Consider the following 26,415-nt stretch of genomic DNA (forward strand, 5'->3'; position numbering starts at 1 on the left):
TTTCAAATTTCTTTCGCTTCTGAGAGATCGGAGTGAGTACTATTATATAATTTTAATTTTGCTCGATTAGATTTTTACTAATATCACAAATGAATATGGTGATGAATAAATATTATAAAAACAAGCTAGGTCATCCATAGCGACATAGTAATGCGATAAACGCGATTTGTGGACAACCTTATATTATATATAAATTACAATTTATGTAGGTTACCTGACTTTTACACTGAAATTTCCTCGACAAATCAATGCGTGCGTGTGTGGGACAGTTCCAAATAAAAAACATAAATAATAGTATTGCTATTTAACCGTGAAAGTTTTTCGCGGCAGGGCGTCAACTTCACGGTTACGGCCGCGAGTGTGGACACGTTTAAGATGAAAAAACAACACTCAATAAACAAAATAAACCTATCAATACACGAAAGTCTTAGAAAGTCTGGCACGAATTCTAGAAAATAAATTTTATTTGAATAATGCGCGTTGCGTTGCCAACAATCGAGGAGACACGTACGAAACGCTTTTACGAAAATTGATACCAACATTTTCACCTGCCAGTATTTGCCCATTAGGTTATTTTGTATTTAAATAAACATTTACTCAACAAACAAACAATTAAATTTAAATTAAAAAGACGATCGTTCGCGTGATTCAAGTGTGATTATTGCGCGAGATCAATTTTGTACACGTAATTTACATGTTAGCAAATTTTATGTTAGACACACAATCGTGTGGTTTTTGTTTATAGATTTAATTAATCCAACATTGTTCCCGTTATGGTTGAACGATACTTTGTCGATTGTTGAAATTAACTGCGCTAATTAAGTCAAATTGACTTTACGTCCCAATGAACACGACCGTTCTAAATGTAAAATAATAATTCGCATTGCGTTTATTATAAAAAAAATTACAACACACAAATCTGTGGTTACTGCAAAAAAATTAATATGATATTTTCTACATTTATAATTTTTTTTTAATATAAGAATATAATATATTCAATAAATTGCATATTTTAAAATATTTAAAAAAATCACACATCAAATAAACAAGTACGGCATAATGATTTCACATTGTTTATTATTTCCTGTCATAATATGCGTCTATCAATAACTTTACTTTCATTATTTTATTTATTAAAGCTGCTAGAAATTGCTTCAAATATAATCAAATATAATAATGAAATATTCGAATATTTCAAAAATCAAGAAATAAAATCGAAAAATAGTATCTATACTATTTTATTATAATTTGAAAAATGTTTCAAACTTATCCATAGGAAGTTTAATTTTAATTATACCTGCTACTCAAAAAATATTAGCATAATAAATTACTTTGGGTGGACTTAAATTTAAACATTAAGTCGTATTGTTTTAAAATAGAAAAAAATAATACTAGCTATTAAGAAAATTCACAGTTGCACAATATTAATTCCGAAATAAGATTTCTGGAATTTCGGCAATAACAACACGTTTTTTCTCCACTATTTATTAGTTGTTATGGCCATGCATGTTATAAATAACATGAAGATAATAAAATAAATTCCAGTGCTTTGGAAAATATGTCACATTTGATCAGAGTTCGGTTAGTTAAATTGCCATTAAAACTATTAAATATTCTTTATATAAAAACACATGTCAATGAAATCTCAATACGAATCTTTGCTTTTGCACATTCAGGTAAGCTGATTAACCAGACATAAAGTGCAATGCCGATTTTTAAAGTTAGATTTTCAGCACAAAATATATCTTTGGAGAAAGCGCATTTTAGTAAAAAAAAATACAGTATACATATATTTTATTCGCTTAAAAATTTTGGAGGAAAAACTAGTGGTTCCATTCCGTAAAGATTGATAAATATGATTTGATAATAAAATCCAGCTAATATATTATAATAACTGATAAATAGATCAATTTTAATAAATAAGAAAGAATAATTAATATCGTTGTCACCGGATTAGATAAGAGTCAAATTCTCAGAAAAAAATATTAAGAAGTTTTTGATTTTTATCAGAATCGAATATCCAGCTTTCTCCACAAGACTTTTCAACATCATGTTTATTTGAGCTTGATTTTTTAACATTAATCAATATAAAAACAATAAAACGCGAAAGGCTTAAAAATTAATAAAAAGAAATGAGAGTAGCTATATCAATTATTTATAAAAGAGTTTTCTTAGTTACAGTTTTTGCAAATATATGTATACACTGTATAATATATGCTACATATTATGATGTTTTACTATTTTATGTTTTTTTGTAATTTGTATAAATAAAAGTAATGCTGCTGTACACCAGAGAAAACATAACTACCTGAGTTGTTAAAATAGATAAAAATAAAATGCAACTGTGTTTTTTGTTTTTAGCAATTAAAATTTTAAAGATTACTATTCCTGTATTATAAAAGTTTAAAACGCAGAGCTTTAATGAATAATGATTTAAAATAAAATTGCTTCAAAAGATATTTTTTATATTAAGCTGCTTTCATTTTAGCTTTTTGAACCTGATTTTGCTTCTTGACAATTCACTTTTTTGCATATCAAATTAATTTTATTAATTAATTACTAATATCCTAGCCGTTAAAAAATCTACAGAGAGTATATAAAAATAGTGTTCAATAACGCTGCTGTACACCAAAGAAAAAAATAACTACCTGCGTTGTTAAAATAGACAAATATAAAACACAATTTTTTTATTTTTTTTTTATTAAATATTTCACTACAAATATGAGCGAATATTCGATAAATATTTGTACAAATATTTATATACCGAAGAGTTTAAAACCGAATAAAATATTCAGTATTTGAATTAAAGTCTCTAAAAAAGTGGTTAACCTCTTATATTCAAGAAATTTATTTACACAGTAAAATAAACATGCTCCTATTATTATCAGCTCTTAAATCGATTAATTTATTTTATCAACTGTTGATTAAAGCAAGTTTTGTTTTTTTAAAGTCATTAATTTAAGGTACTAAAATGTTTAATTTACGTTCCAAAAAAAATATCTAAAATAAAATTAAGAAAATTTTCGTTTAGGTAGCACATTGAATCTATACAACCTAATTGCTGAATTCATTCAACAGAAATATTTTTTAAGAATGACTCCTAACCTAACTAGTTTTTTTATGTAAATATTAAATTATTTAGTTATTTTATTACACTTTGGTTTAAATGTAACTTAATTATGTTGTTTAAATAATTTAATTATTAAACTTTCTTGCAATATTTCAATACTGATTTTGATTTATTTTATTTATATTTTTATTTGCTTTTGATGCTAATATTTTATTTCAAATCTTTGTATTCTCATCCGCACGTTTCTTCAGTATTTCCAAACTTACACCTTTCCTTCCAATTAATATACATTTTAGGTCATTTTTTATTCGTTTCGAGGTCATGCATGATATGAAGAATCGCCGATGAATTTATATAATGCATGCGCGCGCGCAAAGACGAATCTGTCTGTGTGAAGTGCAATTTCAATAGGGAAAGTTGAACAAAAAAGCTCAAAGGTCTCGGTTTGCTTTCGCACACGCGCTCTCTTCCGGACCTCAAAGCCTGAATTAAATCGCTAATGTGATTACGTTTAATTTTCATACAAAATCAAACAAACACTCGTTATATAACGATTACTATGTCGTAAAAGAGACTAATTTCGAATGCGGCACTACAGACGCACGGTCGACGGACGCTGGCGGTAAACTGATTTTTTTGCGAAAGACTCTCTGACGTTAAATTAACTGTTACGTTATACACAAATGGAGAAAAGTCGCTCGGACGTTAATCGAACAACGAAATGGAGAAAAATGTCCGATAACGGTAGCGGCATTGTCCGACGTGAAACAACAATCACCATAATGTATCATTGAAAATGATTTCTTTCTAAAAATAAAAATATGGCTAATTCAAGAGTTCAATATATATGTTCTACTACTTAAAATCATAAAAATAAATTACTTAATGAATATTTATTTAAAACGTCATGGTTCTCAAGAGCTTGACTCTTAAAGACACGCAAGTTCAAAGCGTAACCAGTTCCTTAACGCGTTATTATATTACCATAGTAAAAGAGTGCATCTCGAATGACACGCGTGCTTGACCTCACGCGAAAAAATAGGCACAAGCTTAAGGTCAAGCCTTTTCACACGCTAAAAAATGATAAATTATTTTCTAGTGTCAGGGTCTAGCCTAACGTCCGAGCGTTTTGACAGTCAATTTTACCTACGATTGTGTTCGCCAAAAAGATAAAGATCTTAGTTTTCAATTCACGCATGTAATGTTTATTTTTCGCCCGTATTCTATCTGGCTAAGTTGTTCGATTATGACTCATAATGTTGTTTTTGTCGGTGAGCACGATCGTTTCTGAGTCACGACTCGCGCTGCATCGGATGTTGCAATCTTTCAAAGGTTTCAATTTTTATGTTCGAGTACGTTGAAAAGTAATATTTCATTCACGAACTTGGCCCTGCGAGAATTGGATGTGCGCACGAATGTGTGCTATGCATTCGAAAGGTTCTAATTTGGGCCAAAGAGTTGATTAAAATGCTGGAAATGCTTTTTGGATACATTGGACGCTATTGACAGCAGATCTTGAATATAAATAAAATTGCTGCTACAATGCAACTACAATTGTTTATTTATCATATATGTATTATATAATAAATTGTAATTGGTTTATAACTAGAGACTCTAATTTTCAAATATTTGACTACCGAATACCGAACATGTTTGCTAGTTTTTTAACTATTCTTAAAAGATATGTTTTGTGTATTACAACAACGCAAGTAATCTATTTTTGGCCGATGTATCACTGAATTATTTAAAGCCCTATTGTGCTCATTTTTTTGCTTTGTGAAATTTATTTCCTTATCTTTATGTTATTTATTAAAACCATAGCCATATCAACCAATAGTTGGCAAATCAAATAATGAAGAAAAGAACACTTTGTAATTGCCGAAATTCCAAAAATTACTAATATTTCTGAGTTATTATTGTGCAGCTATGGACTTTTTAAATGGTTAGTATTGTTTTTTATCTCTTTTAAATTAATAAGAATAGTGTTCATTTATTTCAGTTGCTGTTATAGCATATTTTTCGCTGATGTATATCTGCATTATTAAAAGCTCTATTTTGCCAAACTAATTTCCGTAATTTAATGTAATTTATAACAGACAGGCTTACTAAATAATAGGTAATAATGAAAAAAAAACACTTCGTTATTGCCGAAATTCCAGAAATTACTCATATTTTTTTACTCGCAACTAACTTCAAAGCTTTTACACAGTTCTGGGTTCGTATTAATATATTTTTATATTATTAATTATGTCAAAAAGTTTCGTTAAAAACAATTTTTTATTTTTTATTGTCATTTCAGGGGGGCAAACGTCCATTTTTTAAATATTTCTACATCATTAAGATCCATATTATTTAAAATCATGCCATTGCAGTGAAATCGCTTGATTATCTAGCGTTCATATTTTTGTTTATTTTTTTAATAATAAGTGAGCACAGCTAAAGCGAATTTCAACCAATAGGAGAGCGCAAAAAACAATTATCCCTCTTCAGAAGTCAAAAATTCACGTCAAAAGCAATAAAATCGTGCCGTCGCAGTATGAACGCTCGTTTCCGAGCGTTCCCGCAGCAAGTGCTTCCTAAACTTCAACCGTCAAATTAAAAGATTGAATAATATTACTACTTAAAAATGAATTGCAACTGCGGCTAAAAATATTGTTTGTTACAAAAATCAGTTTTAAAATATTTGTAGAATAACTAATGTAATTTTTACAAAGCATATTAAACCAATGTAATTTTTACAAAGTTGTATTATATTTAGAAAAAAAAATTTTAGGCATAATATGTAAATCTTAAAAGTCCACAGACAAGATTTAATTTTGTGATGAGACCAAAGTAAGATGAAAAAAAATGACAAAGAAATATTTCAGAACCACTCTTGTTGTGCTTTTGTCTATGAGCGTGGGGTAATATTTATATATTAATTTACTTATCGTAAAAACACGTGAAAGAGCTCACCCGTCCCAGTATATTGCTGACAGTAAAAATGTGTTTCTACTAAGAGTTTAAGGTTTAATAGAAACTTCCGCGGATTATAAACTAGAAAGCATAATAAAATTTTATAATCACCTATTTGTACAAACAGAATTTGCTCTTTTTTAAATTTCCAAAAGTGAAGAATATTTTTTGGTGACTACTAATTCGATAATAAATATTAATCACCTAATTAAATAATTTATTCTGCAAAATTGAAGTATTAAAAAAATCTTTTCACATCTCTGACTAGAGAGCTATCTTTCAACCGATGGATAAGAAGCGATCAAGGCTCTAACGATCATATATCATTGACGGTAAATATTAACAATATACTTAAATGCCGTTTTTTATGTACAACCGTCCCCTGAGTATGCCGTGTGTATTTTAAGTAAGTACTCCAATTTTTTTTTTGTTAAACAGCAAATGCCGAAACGAAATGTGTCATAAAACTTACATCGTGAAACAATACTATTGGCTTGTTAAATAAATATTTCCTGTCCCTTTTCGATACACCGCTCTCACTACCCACTTAATCTAAAAATAGTAGAATAGCCGGAGAATTTCGCATCTTAAAAATTGTATGAGATATATATTTCATATGGAGAAATCAAGTATTATATTGAAATTAAAATAACCGGATACCCGTCAAAAATAACAGGGTATTCGGTTATTTTTAAAACGCGCGGGTAACCGGATCCGGTTTTACCCGAGTAGGAAGCCCTAATCGCATCGTTCACTCGATATTTTAAAGTTCGGAAATTTTTTGATCACCTTATATATGTATGTATATCAGAATTGCTTTTTTTTATCTTACATTTAGATCAATGATTTTTTGTAAATTTTAATGGTAACTGATACTTCCTAGTTCTAAAATACCATGACTTTTAACATTTTTTAAATACGAAACGTATTTATTTTATTTTTTCACTGTCCAGTCACGGACGATCGACGATTGCGTAGTCGAGCTCAAGTATAGGCAGCACAAGAGATTTATGCATCCAAGAAAGGCTGATGGACCGGTAGCTGACGGACAGCCTTTCTCCCGGCGAGTGGAAAAAATGAAATTCTATTTTTCAATCTTGTACATCCGACTACCGAGCCCTGATGGCCATTCCAAGCGCGCGTCTCGAAGTCCTACGCGATTAGAGCGTTACCACCGTGAGATACGCGCAAGATCCGGTTTTTCTATTCGCAACATAGGAATTTCTAAAACGCACCAACATGGAAAAGGCACTTTTAGATAAACGATTTCGAACGATATTTTCCATTTTCATGACTCAAAGGCGCCGTGCTGCTGCTGCTGATCTCACTATTCCATCGTCTTCCACGTGGGTTTTATAATTAACATGCAAAAAATGTAATTGTGATAAGCCGTTAGATTCGTAAAAATCTAAACCTACTCATGTACATAATCGATTGTGCTGAAGCACAAAGGCGGCCTTGTTTAGCGCGTGCCTAAGGTCCGCGTCCTTTCTAACATGACTCACCGATATGTTTCATAACTTATATCTAATAACGAGAAATGTTATATGAACTTGAACCGACTTTAATAATCGCTCCACTAAGTCCTATCTTGACCGCACTTCCGTTGAACAGGTCTCACTGGTTATATAATATGTAGCATCGTGCGAATTGACTATTAAATACCGTTGCCTTATAAGAGATCAATCTCACTAAACACACACCACGCACCTAGCGTTTCCTAATACCTTTTTGTTCATTGTATGTGACTCCAGGAGCGAATAAAACGGTTAATTAGGCGGAAACGAAATTTTTAATTGCTTTCTAATAATTTCGTAAAAAACCGCAACATTTCTAAGCCCGGAAGAAGCAACGGAGAATTTCTGCTAAGTGAACAGCGGTCGTTATTATCATCAATCACTGCCCAACAGACGTCCTATTCACTAACCGTGTATTATAACATTATATCGAAGACATCGTCAAAACGAAACAGTTCGATAATATGTGTGGAATGTGTGCTTCGACGAGAAATACTCGTTTTGCGAATGCAAATTTCCATTGACAACTTTATGAATATTTAGCGACGGTTTCGAGCTTTAATTCTGATATGTCTCATACTTAATACTCTTGCTCAAGATGTGATAATAAAAGTCAATGCATAAAATACATTGATAATTTAATAGCTACGTGTGAAAGACAAGATGAAAATCCGTTTCTTTATACAAATTTTAAATCAATAACCCTTAGACAATATTCATGTTTATTTATTTATTAATAAAATGAATGCATCATAATATGTTTATATAAATAATATAAAAAGTATATGTAAATGTTTTTGATACTTTTTCAGCTTAAGCGATTACATAAGTTCTTATTCGATTTGAAAATAAAATTCAATACGGTATATTTTAATGAAAACAGTTGTATTAAGCAATTATAGTCAACAACCTTCTCTACAATTATTTTGCAATGTTTTATAAATTTAATGATTTTATTTTTGTAGAAAGAGTTTTGTTTTTCTTGAAAAAAAATCATGAGGTTATTTCTGCCAGCTTCCACTGAGTTAAGATTCTTGTCATTCAAACTACTCTGCAGATACCGGAACAGATAAAAATCTGAAAGAGCAATGTCTGGTAAATACAGTGGGTGCTAAATAATTTCCAGTTTCAACTCAACAAATCTCAACAGACGCTGCGAAAATGATTCAGCACCCACCGTATTCACCAGATATTGTTCCTGCAGTTTTTTTATCTGTTACGGTTTCTGCAAATTAGTTTGAATGGCAAAAATCCTTATTCGGCTGAAGCAGTCGAAAACATTCTCTTATACTCTCTCATACTCTTTCTACAAAAATAAAATCGACAAACTTTTAAAAAATTTAGTGAAGAGTGGTAACTGTATAATCTATTAATAAAACTGTTTTTAATAAAATATAAATATAAATCATTGTTTTTTATTAATCTTGCGCGAACTTATGCAATCACTTAATATAAGACTGCTCAAATATATATACATAGTAAAATCATTCAGAGGTAATGTTTTAACTTATGAAAATAAGTATATAATTTATAATAAACTATTTACATTTTATTTTTAATAATAATTATAAATAAAATATAAATGGCAATTTTTTGTTACAAAAAATAAATTTATATACATTTTTTTAATTAGTTTACACCCGCTGCAATTTTAAAGACAAATAGTGATTTTAACTCCCTAAATGCACAGCTGCATTCAAAGCAGATGATACAAAAAGTAACAATTATTATGAAGAAACAAAGATACGGAACTACTATTATATTTTTTTTGTAAAATATTGTAATCTATTTTATTCTTAAAATAAATTTAAAAAAATTTTAAGATATTATTTCAGTAAAATTAAGTCTAGTTGTATATTAATAGTCTTCTCACTATTTTTTTACAAATAATTTTTAAAAGGCTACTTTTGACAATGAAATACTTTCCTTATATATATGAGGTTATAATATGCATTAGTCTTAGCTAAATTTAAAAAGGATCTTTAATTTTTTCCTTAAATTATAACCACCAACGTTTTATTGTTATTATTTTTTAATTTAAAATAAAACGTTACTATCAAATGATAAACATGAAAATAGTTATAAACTAGTAACATTTAGTATATATATAATTATTATATTGTAAAATTATTAATATTATTGAAATAAAAATATGCATTAGTTAAATACAATTTAGTAACTAAAGGAATTTCATTCAGTTAAAATAATTACAGAAGAACCACTTAAAATAAATATTATTTCATAATAAAACATTCTGTCTCTTTTCATTTCATTTTAAATGACAATAACCAAATTTTTTTGTAGTACAATATGATATCCTTTTTATTTTAATAAATATTATTCCAATTCTAGATTATACAAAAAGACAATAAATCCTTTTTAAATATTAAGATATTGTATCATTTTCGGCAAATGATTTCGATAAAAAAAATTAAAGGCGTTAAACATATTGTAAATTGATAAAAAGTGTATTTTTTCGAGATTTTTTTGAAAAATACAAAATGTACAATTTCTCTGTGTTTTTACGTTAATAAATTTAAATAGTTTACAACGACTGCAATTATGAATATAAATAGTTGTTTTAATCCGCTAAATTCACAGCTACATTCAGAGCAGGTAGTGAGAAAAGGAGAGATTTCCGAATATCACTTAGAAAACATTGTTTGCCAATAAAAGTTTTATGACCGACTCTAGAAATTACGATTAGCAAACATCTCGTTCCACAATTGCCGGTCAACAAAAAAATTAGAATGCAAGAATCAATGACTTATGAACGAATATATTATTGATTCTTTGGCAAAGATTCGTTTGCCAGTTAAATAAAACAAGTCAATGTTTTCATGTAAATTTTATAAAAATGCATACGATGAGATGTTGTATTTTTTTGTAAAATACGAAGGAAAATAACCGATAATTAAACATACATAAAATATTTAATTCATAATTACGGTAATATATAAAATAAAATAATAATGTTTAACTATATTATAATATACATGCATAAACATTGCTCTAAATTATTGTAAATTAAATCAATAAAATATATACTGTAATAATATGAATATATACTGTATATTACATACTTTTTTTTAAGTGTACAAATTTCCCGTGAAATTAGGATAAATTTCTCATTTCTTGAGAAATGGAAAACATCGAAATTTAAAGAATACCACAGTAATAAACTTTTTTGATACAAAAAATGAATTATTATGAACATATAAGTTATGCATTTATATCAAATATTTATTTCCTGCGTTTTTATTGACTATTTTAACAAAATAGAAGACGGCTAGAGGTGAAAAACTAATAATCGACTTAGCGCATAATTTTTCATGCAAATCGTAGTAATATTATAATTCATAGATAGATTATCATACTGATAATTTTTTGTTAAAATATGTGCACATTATCAATTGTTATTCACATTATATTTGTAAAAATCATTAATATCCTATTGCTAATATAATATATTATTTACGATTTTAAATAAATGTATACTATTAATCCCAGTTTGTCTCTAAGAATTGAGATAATTTGGTTGCAATTACATTTTTTCAGAGTGAACAAAGCAGCAGTCCAAAATCGATTTCACCTTTTATTCATAGCTTTTTTTCTATTGAATTTGATCTACTTTTCGAAACAGCAAAGTTATCGTGACCTCTCGCCTATTACGTAAACGGAAATTGAAGTTCAAATAATGTAAGCTTACAATGTTTTATTACAGCATATTTTTCGATATCTCATTGGTAGCTAAAACAATTATGTGTCATTACAAAATAACATACCAACAATCATAAAACATATTAATAAGTAATATGGTCCAATTTAAATATTTCAATTATGGCAGCTAGCTTCTGATGCTGAGTAAAAAATTGATCTGAATCGCCGCACGTGTTTTTTTAATTCGAAAAGAACGCCACTTTTATTATTTACATCGTCAATTATGTCATTGGCAATTACGCAAGTTTTATAACGTATTTTTTCGCGTGCAAGAGCTATTAGAGCATGGCGAAAATTGTTATCGTGCATAAGAACGTAGCGGTGAAGAAGACGTTCATTAGAGTGAAGCGGTCATAAAATATTATTTAAACGGAAACGCAGAAAAAAATGTTTTGTGTACAGTTAAACAAATACTGTCGAAATTAAAAAATGTGACTTTCCCAGCCAATTTTCTTTCGGTCGTTAGTGTATCTTGGAGGCTAACGAGCACCAGCCCTGAACTTGACTGCACTTCCTTTTTCGAACATCCTCGACTAATCGTTAAGTAACACACGTAACTCGCAATGCGCGGCCTTAGTATGCAAAGTACATAGATAAACTTGTGACCGCATAACGGAACGAAGTGCCAAGGAAGGGCACGAAACGCACACTTCCTTTGATTGGTTATTTTTGATAATTGATTTAGGCTATGTTTTTGATAATTGCGATGCAATGCACGCACGTATGAATTTTTAGCGATTTTAATATGCGATTGAATTAGTGGAACGCGCATTGACTGCGTGGGCATCGGCAATGTCTCCAGCTGAGCGAGAAGCTAACCGTTCTTTATTAACGGTATTATGCAAAATTAAGTTATCGACTCGCCTCGATGGCCTGACTTGTGGCCACACAACCCAACTACTTCGAGGCGTGGTCAGCGGGAAAATGGGATATGTAACAAATTGCCAATCGTTCATAGGAGCAGTGGTTTTATTTAGCCTTCACATGCGTAGTTTTCTGGAGGCATTTATGGTTGAATTTACTAAACATATTGCAGAATTTATGTTAATAGAGCTATGAAACTGATTTTTAACAAAAAAAAAACATTTTTTAAATAGACAACTAATTAAACCGATAATAAGTTACGCTTGCTTGGTGTGGAGTAACACCTAAAATTTTTTTTTAATTAAAATCAATTAAAAAACACTGCTATAATCATTCCAAAAAATAATATAAAAATATTACGCGAATATTTAGTTGTTGATTACAGTAAGACCGAATTTAAATTAAAGTATAAATATAATTTTTTTTAATAAACCTAATATTTTTATTAGTACATAAATCTGTTTTTTGATGTAGCAAATTTGCAACAAACTCAAAACAGTCTAAAAACAGTGTTATGTGCGTGATGAAAATTTGACATTGGTTTAAACACCTATTGTTAGCAATTAAAGAGATTGAACGCAAAACTCGGAAAAAATAGTTGACGGAAACGATGCGGTCTTATACCACGACAACGCGAAAACTCATACGGCATTTTTTGCAGTTGTGAAAAATGTTCTCAAACCTAGGGTTTCTACGTTTTTGGCTCTATAATAATAATGACATTAAGCAAAAAGTGTCACATTTAGTTCAAAGATTTATGACGCATTCAATATACCATAAAAATAATAAATAAACATCAAATATAGCTAAATATCGACTAATGCTGGTTTTTAACTTTTCTGATAACAATAAAAAATACTGTATTGATTTATTTTTTTAAAGTATTTCCATCAAAGTCAAGCTAAAATAATTATCACTTTGATAAAAAATATCCAAAAAATTAGTTTTTCATTTTATTATATTTTTTGTGTGGTGGGGGAATTTCTAGTTCCATAATAACCATAATTAATCTTATTATTTCTCACTTTTTTTACTGTAGCTATATTTAAACGACAACATAGATTTCAGATTATATTTCTGAATTTCTTGAATCACCCCTTTTATTCACCCCGTCTACTATCTTAAATAACGCCAATATAACTTATTTCTCAGGTGTTACTCCCAAATTGAATTATTATACCAACAAAATGGGTCATAATTATCGAAAAGTTGTACATGAAGGAATGCAATCCGCGGGCTACATAACTCCGCGCGCAAAAGTACAACAAGAGCACGAACGAAAGGAGCACGTTGTCAACATTCCATCGGCAAATGTGACCTTGGCAACAATCGACGTGATACTGATCTTAACACTTTACAACATTAGTCAAATTGACATTCTAATTTCTAGTGATATGTTCTGTAGCTGCGTACACCTGCGGGCGCCGTTGGCACTGTCGAAACGAAAATCAATCGCGAAATTGTTACGTTTTGATTATTTACCACCACTGTCGCAATAATTAAACACGAAATTAATACAAATGTACGCGTAATACATTTTGATGGACATTTTTGCATTAGAAACACTGTCGTAACGATCTTGTTTAAACGACAAAATCGATTGTTATGAGATACTATTAAAAGCAACATGTATGATTTAATATTTATTATATTTTAAATCTTCCATTGCAATTAGATTTTTGACATATTATTTTCGAATTTTTAGACTTTTACAACTAAAATATATGACAGGCATTAGCCCAGTTTATTACAACGGGGCACACAAAATCAAAAACTACCAAGTAAATTGTGAGACAACAGACTATATTCAAGTAAATCGATAACCAAAATCAATTCATGTCACTATGCATAAATAGCTCGATTTTATTTCAATTATTCATCCGAGAGATTAGAAAAATCTAAGAAACCCTAATCTGTGATTATCTATCAAAATTATAATTAAATAAAAATCCCTAATTCCGATCTAACAGAAAACGTTAGATTTTAACTATTTTTTATAATTAATTGAAACATATTTACTTTAGTGTTACTAAATAATAGTATCGTCAACGTGTAAATTAAACTGCTTGCAGATATTGATACTAAATCCACTACAAAATTTTTAAAACCATTAAAAAATATTTATTACTTCACTCACAACTAACTTCATGTGCTATACGCGTTTCTGCGTATTTCTTATATCAATACAATAATTGTATATAGGTATAACGACTTTTGCAAAGTTATACGTATGTATATAATATATATGCGATCTATGCCAATTATATTATTATATTATGGTTTAATTTAAGTGTTGATAAATCATATTGCAAAATTTGTATAAACTATTTTTAGTACATAAGATGTATAAAATAATATTTTTAAAACACTTGCTTTAAATAAACATAGTTTTAACTTGACCTAATAGTTAGCACAGTCTCGACGAAGCGGGGGACGTCAGTACCCCATTATATATATTAATAAAATTATATATAAAAATCAAAAATGTTATTAATATATTGTAATGGTATTTAATGGATTATTTTAGTATCAGAGAAGAAGCGGAAAATCTCATTTTAGTGTCGTTTGTCACAAAAATATAAAGCTGTCAACGGAAATTCAATAGTAGTATTTCAGTATCATTACAATAAGAGACTCTAATTTCAGATATTTGTGCAATTATTTATTACAATTGAAATATTTTAAAATTCCTAATTTCTAAAAACACAGTTTTGTTTTATGTTTTAAGCCTTTGCGTATCACAACATTATCTACAGTCCAATTGCTTACATAAAAAGCTAAATTAATTACTATAATAAGTTATAGTCAACAAATTAAATAATATAAAAAACACATTGTAATTGATGTTGATGTTGAACTCCAGAAATTACTCATATTTCACAGTGGCTGGTATTGATTTTTTAGCATATAAATATTTTTTGAGCATACTTTTCGGCAGCAAGGCTTAAAGTTTGAAACATTCAATGCTCTACGTCTATGCTATATTTGCGTTAACACGGTCAGTTTGAGAGTTATCCATTTCATCATTATTCATAATTGAGAAAAAGATGTCAAGTTTGGGTTTAAGCCCTAAATATTAGCTCTAAAGCACACGATACTGATAAACGTTCGATTGATTGATAAATATAAAAAATATAGTAATGATTTTAATTTCTATAAATTTGTTCAAAATATAAACAGTAGTATATCTAACGTATATCCGTATCGTGTGCTTTAGAGCTAATATTATTTTTTAAATTAAAATACATAGTCTTGATCATTTTTATCATAATTGTGTGTATCCATTAATTAAGCTGTATTTTCCGATTCTATAACTAATCTTTTTTTAAGTATTCGTGTTTCGAATAATTGAAAAGAACAAATATTTAGAAGCTCTACTCACAGTCTAAAATGGCGATAACAAAACCCAACCTTATCATTACGTGAGGTCAAATAAATAGGCCTATTTGGGATGATTATATGGAGCAAAAATATATCTATTATTTGCCTTCATTTCTTAGAACTAAGAAATAGTAATTATATGATATAATATCTTAGCCGAAAACAAGTATTTATAAGATAATTTGCAACAGATCTGTGGTCCAGCGTTTCTCCTGTACGCGCATTTTTTACCTTCCATCCACTCAGGGTTCAAAAAAAAGCTATTACTACTAACCCATGTTTATTTTTTTAAGCTTTTTACTTCATCACTAGTAGTAAAATAATAACAATAATTTTATTCTAGTCAATGACAAGATTCTACAGTACTGACTCTTAAGCAATTTCAATTGAATTGTGAAATATAAAAGACATATATACAATATTTTCCGTGTATCTTCAAAGCCACAATAACACTTTAAGTGTAAAAATAAGATGAAATCATTAATATAAAAATACTAATTGTGATAAAAATTTCTGATAAAAATCAGTCATTGTAATTTTTTTACTTTATTGAAGTCATTGACTTTCTTGTAGTCATCGATTATCGTGTCTGGAGATTAGTCAATATTAAATTAAAATGGTAATCGGCGTTTCTTCTCGTGTTCCGTTACAGAAGAGAAGACCGACGATGCAGAACGGTGTTACGCAAACGCGATATCGACGTCTGCGACCAATACCCTATGGGCAAAAGAAACGAAAAAAAAGAACAGGTTCCCAAAAAGATTACATACACAATAAGCAGTACAATTTCCTACGTGTTGTTCATCAGATAATTGCGGAATTCGAAAGTTTTCTACGGCCGTAGACGAGCGTAGAATAGCATATAAAAAAAACGAGTTACGATCAAAGCCTTAACTTTTTTTATGTCGAAATCAAAACTGTGCTAACAGACGACCTACCCTCATAAATTTATTCTTTAAATTATATAAATAAATACACGTTTTGCAAGATCGTTTGATTAACGAGCAGGTGTTTATCTGATCATATTCGTGACAAGCTTTCATTTTTTGGAGCAAATCAATCATTGATAGAAATACTATGATAGTTTTTGAGCTAATCTAATCGAACAATAGCAACTTGAAAATAATTAAGCACAGCACCTGAAGCATTAAGATCAGATAAGAGTTCAACTAAAAGAAAGTATTTTTCTCGTTGCGTAACTAAACAACTGTCTAATTAAAACAGTATTATCCAACATGTAGAAAACAATGCATGCGTGCTAAATAATTTGGTGTTTCACGATCTGTAACCCTCAATTAGGGGTTGACCGTTTTCTCGATACGCAGCATCGCATCAGAGCAAATCTTGCATAATGATACGTTGGGAAAATCTCATAACCGTAATTTGAACGTGTGTTTGTGTATGCATATAGTATATTGTGTGTGGTTGTAGCGAGTAGCCTTAAGTATATTGTAAATAGAAATCCGCCGGCTATATACAACGCATAACGGTCTGGTGTAATGAGGACGGACGTTGACGGTGAGTGAATCACTTATACAATATGCAAAATATGTACGTATGTGCGATTTTTGCACGAAATTATCGATTCGATATTACGTCACCGGTCGATGACATACATTTGGATCTTGTGAGATATTGAAGTGATTACTATATACACATATCATAAAAAAACATCATATGTTGACAATTTTAAAACTACAAATATATTCACAATGTCAAATGGTCACATTATGCTAACACACTAATTTAAATTTGTTTTCAGAATACCATTGTTCTTAAGACAACTCAATTTGTCTGTTTATAAATTTTCACAATTTAACCGCTTTCCATCGATATTTTTAATAATATCCATCCACAGAACCTGTCTCAATGTCATGTCTAAAGTACGAGGGATTTCCGCAATTTTTAAATTACGAGGGCAATTAAGGGACTTAAGTCACTGCTTTATAATGCTTATGTCAATTTCTAATTATTCTGGTAAGTAAGAAACGGCTGCTTAAATTTATCACTACCTAATTTTTTTTATGAAAATTTTAAGTAAATTGAAGGCCATTCATTGTTCAGTTCTTATTAAAAAAATAGCTAAAAAATTGTAAGAAACGCTTAACGATCGATGAACTTTAAGAAAAATATCAAAAAATATAAACAAGCATCCTTAATGAAAAAATAATACATAAATAAGTCATTCTAAAAATATGCATTACAAATATATATGAAATTTATAGCATTACTTTTCTTATATACCTCGTAACTCAACAATCAATATTATTTATTTATATTAACCCTTTGCACTCGTATTTTTTTTTTGGTTGGGGTAGCGCCAGCTCGTATTTAATTTCGAGACTTTTTTTATGTTCAATTTTTGGAAGTAAAAATGAAATAAAACATGTTTTGATTAATCTTTTTACAAATTAAAATTAATACAGCGAAAGATTGATAGTTTGTCAGTATTTTAGTTAAAAAAAAATTAATTAAATATTTAAAATATATTATAATTTAAATACTTTAATCGGAAAATAACTTTTTTTATTGTACTTTTTTAAATAATTTGTAAAACATTAACCATGAAACTTAGAAAAAAATAATTTATTAAAATGTGTTCACGAAGAATTGTACTTACTATTCACAAAAAATAAATGACATAGTATTAGGTATACATAGTATAGGAAGGTAAATGTAATGATGTTTTTAGATGATTTTTCGTCCATCGCAATCAAATGCGCGGTAAAACAAATAAATGAATTATTTAAAAAAACAGCTGAGTGATGTAGCGGCAGGGGTTTATAACCATTAAGAAATTTGTAAATAGCTAGATGTCATATGAATTCTAAATAATTAAAATATTGGACTGTTTGTATTTTTTTTGCACCCATCGTTTATTATCTTGCGCAATGCGCTTATTATCTTGCGCATCGCGCTCGTTCTATAGCGTTTAGCGCTCATAACATCGATCAACAATTTGCGTTCATACAAAAAAATAATGGCTACAATAAAATTTAATCAAGATTAAAATTACAAAGAGCACAAGTTTTTTACTTGTAGTTTTTTTTCTTAGTAAAACCGTAGTTTTTAGTTTTTTAATTGTTGTTTTTTCTTGGTAAATAGTTAATATATTCCCATTAACAAGTTTTAGACTTTTTAGAAAATCAGATTACAATAAACGTATTATACAAAATAAAAAAATATACTGTTAGTTAAATAAAACATATATCAACATATAATAACGTTTAAAAACACATTTAATACGAAAAATTGTTATGCACCTTACAATATATAAAACACAAACAATATGCACATCAGCACATATGTTTTAAGCAAAAGGATACATTTTGACGATATAACCAATGATTTTTAAAAGCAAAATTTAACACTTTTGACGCTAAGTTGCCGATAATGAGATTCCAAATAAAGTAAAGCGAAGGTCCATATATAAAGGAGAATCTAGATTAGGAAATATGGTTCTAGGACACTAACCGCCTGGAAATATACCCCTTGGACAACAACCCCCCGTTAAAACCCCCCTGGACATTGACCCCCCGTGCAAATAACCCCTGACAATTAACCCACCATGCAAATAATCCCCCTGACAATTAACCCCCGCCACGTATAAAGATAATACAGATATTACTTAACACGTCTCGTGACGCTCTATTATACTTAATAAAACATATACTGACGCCATTACCAAAGTTTAGCTGTATTATACATACATATGTATCTAGCCTAATAATATTTTTTATTTTTTTTTAATACTCTTTATAACAATTTTGCTCGCACCGGTCACCGGTACAAAATAAACAATACGTATATTTTCTTCGTAAATGTGTTAGTTTTATTGATATTTTAAAAATTCTGTAATTTGCTGAATGAAATAATTAGTAGTATTGATACTGATTATTCGTATAAAACATTATTTAATTAAAATAATGACCATTTATTATAAATAATAACAACTTATATAAAATACTTATCTCTATACGTGGCGGGGGTTAATCGTCAGGGGGGTTATTTACACGGGGGGTTAATTTTCAGGGGGCTATTTGTCAGGGGGTTATTTGCACAGGGGATTATTTGTACAGGGGGTTAATGTCCAGGGGAGTTTTGATGGGAGATATATCTATCCAGGGGGTATTTGTCCTGCGTTTACATGCACTTAGGATAGGAATATTTAAAATACGAAAAAGAAGGCCAAATTAAATTAGATATTTTTTAATATATTCACTGTCTATGGCAGAGGTCAGAAAATTACGGCCAAATCCAGCCCTCTGCTTATTTTAATCCGGGCTGCAAGTAATTGTTAGATTTGACATATAAAAAAATCAAAGTATGTGCTATAATAGAGCGGCCAACCGTCGAGTTAAGGAGCTAGCTATGTATCACCTTATAAGGTGCTCCTATTGCTTTGTATTTCACCGTGACGTTATGCACTTTAAATTTGACAGCATCTTCAGTGCCCACGTAACGCCTTTTGCAATACATTTGAATATTTGAGAGAAATGATAAAGCTCATTTTAATTTTGCTTCCTGGCCCGCTGAGCTTAAAATATTTACAATCTGGTCCTTCACAAAAAAGGTTTGCCGACCCCTGGTCTATGGTGTTACACGAGCAAAATAACCTTGTCTATATTCTTCAGTTATATGTTTTACAGAGAGACATTCAAAACGCGTCATGGCGATTTTACAACTTTATATTTAGATTGTCTTGTATAACCGGAATGTCGTAGTCCTTAAGGCGTTGAACTGATATCCTAGAGACTATCGGTTCAGGTCCCGCAGCAAACTAAACATTTTAATATTAAGAAAGCGCTATTATTAAAATTAAGCCCTAACTGCTAAGCGACATCTATTGATTGTAAGCTGTAATTATAGTTAACAATATATAATAGATATCACTAATTTACAAACTGTGTTTTAAATCTTATCCAATTAAACGTGTAAGTGTTGATTATGTTGTGCATAAACGACTTTTACCAATAGTTTTTCAATGACGCATATTTGAGTCATCCACCTTTAGAGTGTTAAATATGGATAAATTTATATAAGTGTAATACAATCCTAAAACTCACTGAAAAAAATATGTTTTACAAGACTTTTAACCCTTTCACCGCGGATGACTTCTATAGGTGTCATCAAGAAAATCGCCGGTACTCATTAGACATTTAAAGGTGCCGTAAGCATTTGAGCCTAATAAAATGGCTTTTTAGTATAATTTAAGGCTGTAAATCAATTATTTGAACCATAATATTTTTAAAAATATGGCATGAATAGGTGCCCCCACATATTAACAAATTTCGAAATGGCGCTCAAAAATATCAGCTGTGGTGATAATATAAATGCAATTGGGGCCAGGCCCCACCCAATTTTTTCGTACATAAAAAAAATAGGTGGGGCTGGTAAAGTTTTATTATATTTTGTGAAAATGATCAAATTTTATATTTAGACAAATATTATACAAGTTTTTCGTATGTATTTGCCCATTTGAGGCAGAAATGATAAATATTACATTGTTTTTTTGTGGGGATCTGTTTTGGATTGGCAGGCGTTTTTACACCTAGAGCAAACCAGCGTAGTTTGGCCTCGTGGCTTTATTTTTGAATTTTTAAGTTTTGAATTTATTAAAACAGTTCTTAAAAATATAAATAAATTGATCATAAAAAATTATTACATTAAAAGATTATCCTAAAACTTGAAACTTTAAATACTTGTACCAGATTTAAAATTGGTAAAAATAGTCTTAGCATAAACGCATACTATTACTGTCACAGTAATAATATCACGGTTAATATCGAATTCATCGTCACGTCCTTAAAAATTCAATATTATATCGTCATTCGTAATTAAATGGATAATTTTTAAAAGAAAATCAATATATGTATTTATAAATAATTAAAACACAGATTACTAATTCTGTTTTACATAATTTAGCTATTTACTAGCTCGAAATTATATTAAATGTGTCGAGACTAATATTATCGTTTGAGTTGAGTACCCAGGTCGATAGTTGTCAATCGCTCATTTTACTAGTGCGAGCGAGTAAGCGAGCTCTGCTAGCATAACGGCATCTCGCTCTTTTTTCCGTCTTAAAAAAAATATTTTTATTTCATAACAGACACACAATATAAAGTAATAATTATGCACAATTAGAGCATATGATCCCGTTTCATCCCATATCATAAAAATATAGATGCCCTTAGAAGGAAAAAATCAGTTTTAAAGCATTAATTGACAACCTAAATCTGTCAAGTCTAGCGCGATGCCGTCCTAACAGCGCGCGCTTTGACCATGTTCCAATGAAAAATTTTACAATAAACTTACACTTGTAAATTTAAGATTATTGAGTTATTTGCATAAGTTAAAAATTCAATATTACTGAAATGTGTTTAACAGAAGTCTTTTTACTATTAATAAATTTAAATTTTCAAAATTTGCTTGAACACAAAGCCAATAAATGCATTCAAAGTTTTGTCGACATATTGTCGACGTTCGAGTACAACGCTTGAAATACGATGTCGACACATAGTCGACTTACGAGCGCAAAGGGTTAAAATTAAAAATAACACATTTAAAAAAATGGCCCTGAAACCTAATTGTATGTACATATATAAAGCAGTATAGCAAAAAAAAATATAAATAATAAGAGATACTCTAAAACAGAACGCATCATAAAGCAAACTTTTCTTAAAAAGTTTGCTTTATAATGCGTTTCTTCTTACGAATTATTTCCCAGGATTTTTTGAAAGAAATGTAAATTTAAACCACAGCTCAATTTTTTAGTATTGCTTTTACTATATAAGATGTAGAATAGAATAGTTTGAAAAACCTTGTTTTAAATAATGCGTTAATTAACCAGCCTGAGCTAAGCGGGGTACGTCAGTACCCCACTTTATATATTATTGTTAAAATTATATTTTTGCTAAGCAATAAATATAAAAATAAAAAAATGCTACTTATATTTTTTTTAATGGTCTTTGGCCGATTATTTTGGTAATAGAGAAGAAACGGATAATTTTATTTTTGTGTCGTATGTCTCAAAAAATATAAAACTGTAACGAAATTTCAGTAGCATTACTTCAATTTCAAATATTTGTAATTATCGTTTAAATCCCTAATTTTTAAAAACACCAAAACTGACTAGCTCAAAATATAGTTTTTGCGTATTACAACAACGCAGGTAGTCATGAGTTTCTTCAATGAAGCACCGCATTATCTACAGCGCAATTGTATTATTTTTGCTATAATAACTAATAACCGACACATTAAATAATAATAAAAAAAACGCTTAGTAATTGATGAAATTCTATAAATTACTCCTATTAGCGAATTATTATTATATGGCTATAGACTTTCTCAATGGCTGTTATTGATTATTCCGAATATTCACCTAATAAAAATTTCATTTATATGAAATTTAAAACCACAATTCTGAAAAGAATTAGTAGTTGAAATCTACTGGATTTAAATCAGGTAGTGAGAAAAGGGACAGGTTTTTTAATTAGCTCTAAAAATATTGTTTGGCAGTATGTTTTATGAGTTAGTTTTATGACCGACTCGAGGAAAAACGATTAGCAACATAAGGAATTGACAAGGATTGCTTCGCTGACTGAGTGAAACATGATTCAATGTTTTTGTGTAAATGCTATATAAATCATACGCTAAGATGCTGTCATCTTTTTGCAAATACAAGGAAAAATATCATGTAATGGAAAGTTACCTTTAATTAAACGTGCAATTAATATTTCCAACTATAAATATATTTTATATATGTATGTATGTACTATGATATATAAAATACTCTATTACATATGTGTCTAAATTTATTAAGAAATTTGGCTCAATTTCTGGTTTTCGAAATGTGAAAAACATCAAGAAAAAAAAAGCACCATTGGAAATTTTGGAGATTTTTTAGCATGTGTATTTCGATTAAAGAACATTTTCACCCAAAGTGGAATTAGCAAATTTACACTTTAAGCCATTAATATGTATTATGATTGTAAGAATAGCAAATTAAAAAATATCTTTTATATTTTCCTAGATGAGTGTGTGAGTACAGATAAATAATTTTAAATACCCGTTTATTTTTTAGGAACGATTTTTCATTTTTTGAGAAAAAGAAAACATCGAAAAATAGGAAACACTATTTGTACCTAATAAGTACCGCATTTTTCTATTAAATATAATAGTTTTAATTCTAAGTTTTCCAGTAAATATAGTCAAACAATAATATGCTTTTAAAAAATATGTCTATTTGCAAATATTCAAAGTCACTTTAGAGTTCGTAAGATGTTATATTAAAAGAAATCGAGGTCAAACATTTGTTCTAAAACGCTAATGTAGGCATTTAGTTTAATTACTAAAAACAGTAGTACATGTGGGTTTGTGAATATTAAATATTATTTGCTATAAATATTACAGTTATATGGTATGGCTATATCATATTATACTGATTAAATAATTTAGCACTTGCACTTCATCATATTATTATTTATAACTAAACATATAATTAAATATTATAAAATAAACTTACCATTTGGACACGAGAAGAGATTCTCCTGTAAAATAAAATTATATTTAATAATAAAAAAACATTAAAAGTGCTACTGATTTTTAATACATAGATTGCATTGAAATTTTGAAACACTTCGAAGGCCACAGTGATTTGTCACGTTTGTTAAAATAAAAGTAAACGATCAAAAGCTCTCTGACATTGTACATAATGTCGAAACATTTTTTCTGTGATTTTTTTTATCCCAATTTAATTCACATAATTGTGCAAAAAAATAACATTAATACTACATGAATGAACTTATACTATATATTATAGAAATCGCTCACGAATCGCACTCAAATTTCTCAACATCGAAGAGAAACTACCAAATGTTGCAATAATCGATTATCTGAACTGAACCTACGTGCGTATTCTCTTTATATCAAAATGTGATTATTAAATCACGCTGGCAATTAATCACTTTTATGATATACAACATTATATCATCTACCTGCTTACTTTATTTAATATATGGTCTCAAATTGATTAATAATATATTATAGACGTATCATTCATTATGTATAGAATCACTCGATTTTGATCCGATTCAATGGAAAATGAAGGCGGAACCGAAACGATCGGTAGCCTGGGGTCATGTGGATAATAATTCTGTAGCACTAAATTAGAGATAGTGTAACGCGTGTGGTTATAGAAGAATCTCAGCGTGATGTCTCTTTATATTATAAATAAAATAGTATCATAGAAGGCGTGCTTTGATGGAGCATCTAGTGCCTAATTTGCTTTATAGATTAGTATGTTAAAACAACAATGGCATATTTGCAATTTGCAATTACTTATCGATGTTCGCTATAATTAATCACAGTTCAACGAAATTGCATTTGAACAAGTAAGCCGCGTAACGGCAGATACTTTGCAGTTAGCTGCATAACAGCGAATGCATTATAAAGGCGTTAAACATATACATTGAATAACACTTTACTGCATTGAAGTGAAATTCGATGCGTAATTCTCCGCCACTTATCTTAAATATTATTTAACTAATAACTTTTCTTAGAAATCGATAACGAATCGAATCGTATTAAACAATAGTTAAACAAAGTGAGTCAATAGCGATTTGTTTTGGTCTAATAAACATATAGCGGCAGGTGAGCGGATATACAAGATTACGTTATAACACAATATACACAATCGAAAAGACAAATATTTAACTTTCAACCGTTTGCAATCCTTCAAAGCACATATTTGCTAATGATAATTGATTTTTAAATATTTACCTGTGTTTGTATAGTGCCTATGAATCCTAGGAGTAGGATGGCGACCGCTAAGGTCGCCTTATTCCTTATTAGCATCTTGCGATTCTGAAACAAATAATATATATATATATATTAATAATAAATCACAGATTTAACGAGCTTATTTATGGGTGTGAGATGAGTCAAATGTAATTTACAATCGATCGGCGTATTACAATATTACGACATTCCACTGCCATAAATTTTGGCATTTTAGAAAGTGATGTAACGCTAGGCGTGTAAATTTATCGAGTGTTTTGAATAAATGGTATTCTAGTGACTAGCCATTTAGATTTAACTAACACAATATTGATTTAATAGTTTACTTAAAGAAGATGTTTAAATTGCCACACCTTTGACAAAAATATTTAATTTAATGATACGTTTATAATTTAACTCAAATTAAACATTAAATTACATCAAATATATCAAAGAGTATCCATAAATATAATTAAATATAAATAATAAAAACGAAACTTATTCGAATATAAATATAATAAAATATGATAATACAGCGCAGGAAATATTATTTGGAACAACAACTGGTGCTTAAGCGTGGCGCTAAGTACTAAACTATTATTTAACTGATCTTTAATACCATTTGTTTATACCTAATACATTTACCGACATTTAAGCTTCTCTATTGTATATTTATAAATGTCGACGATTCACTCGAACGTTTATCAAAAGACAACCTTCTCCGAGAATACAATAAAAATTGAGCAACGTCTCGTTAAGCGACCTCAAAGCTCGATCTTCTTAACGGGCGTCAAGAAAGTTGCGAAAGAGTCCGCAAAATATTACATAAAGACAAATATTACTTAAATTCTTAAAAAAAAAAATTAATAATAGTAAAACCTAATCGTATTAATAGAAAAAAATTTAGAGTAGTCTTTTAATTGTCGGAATCGAGCACGTTCGTAATCGCGCCAATTCCCATCGCGTTGTGCCACTTTTGCACACCGAGCCGCTTATCAATTTCTCTTCTGGTGTCTGTTGCGCCGCCATTGTGGCACTTCTTGCAATAATTCCATTTTCTCATACCGACAGTTTCATAATTGTAATTTCGCTGATGTAAACGCCGCGTGCGTGTCTTTGGCCGCGCATGAA

The 26,415-nt window shown here is 29.4% G+C and overlaps 1 protein-coding gene across 1 annotated transcript in view; it reads right to left on the reverse strand.

The window, feature by feature from the left end:
• uif (sushi, von Willebrand factor type A, EGF and pentraxin domain-containing protein uif) overlaps positions 1-26,415 on the reverse strand; it is a 71,753-nt gene that overhangs the window by 30,396 nt on the left and 14,942 nt on the right. Inside the window, exons 2-3 of the mRNA XM_088203769.1 lie at positions 25,288-25,371; positions 24,032-24,056 (exon numbers count right to left, since the gene is read on the reverse strand). Of these exons, the coding sequence (XP_088059895.1) occupies positions 24,032-24,056; positions 25,288-25,362 (100 nt within the window). The 5' untranslated portion in view covers positions 25,363-25,371. The remainder of the gene's footprint in view (positions 1-24,031; positions 24,057-25,287; positions 25,372-26,415) is intronic.

Source organism: Plectrocnemia conspersa, unplaced genomic scaffold, assembly GCF_051122295.1.
Source record: "Plectrocnemia conspersa isolate PC_06_02 unplaced genomic scaffold, ASM5112229v1 ptg000014l, whole genome shotgun sequence".
Taxonomy (NCBI): Eukaryota; Metazoa; Arthropoda; class Insecta; order Trichoptera; family Polycentropodidae; genus Plectrocnemia; species Plectrocnemia conspersa.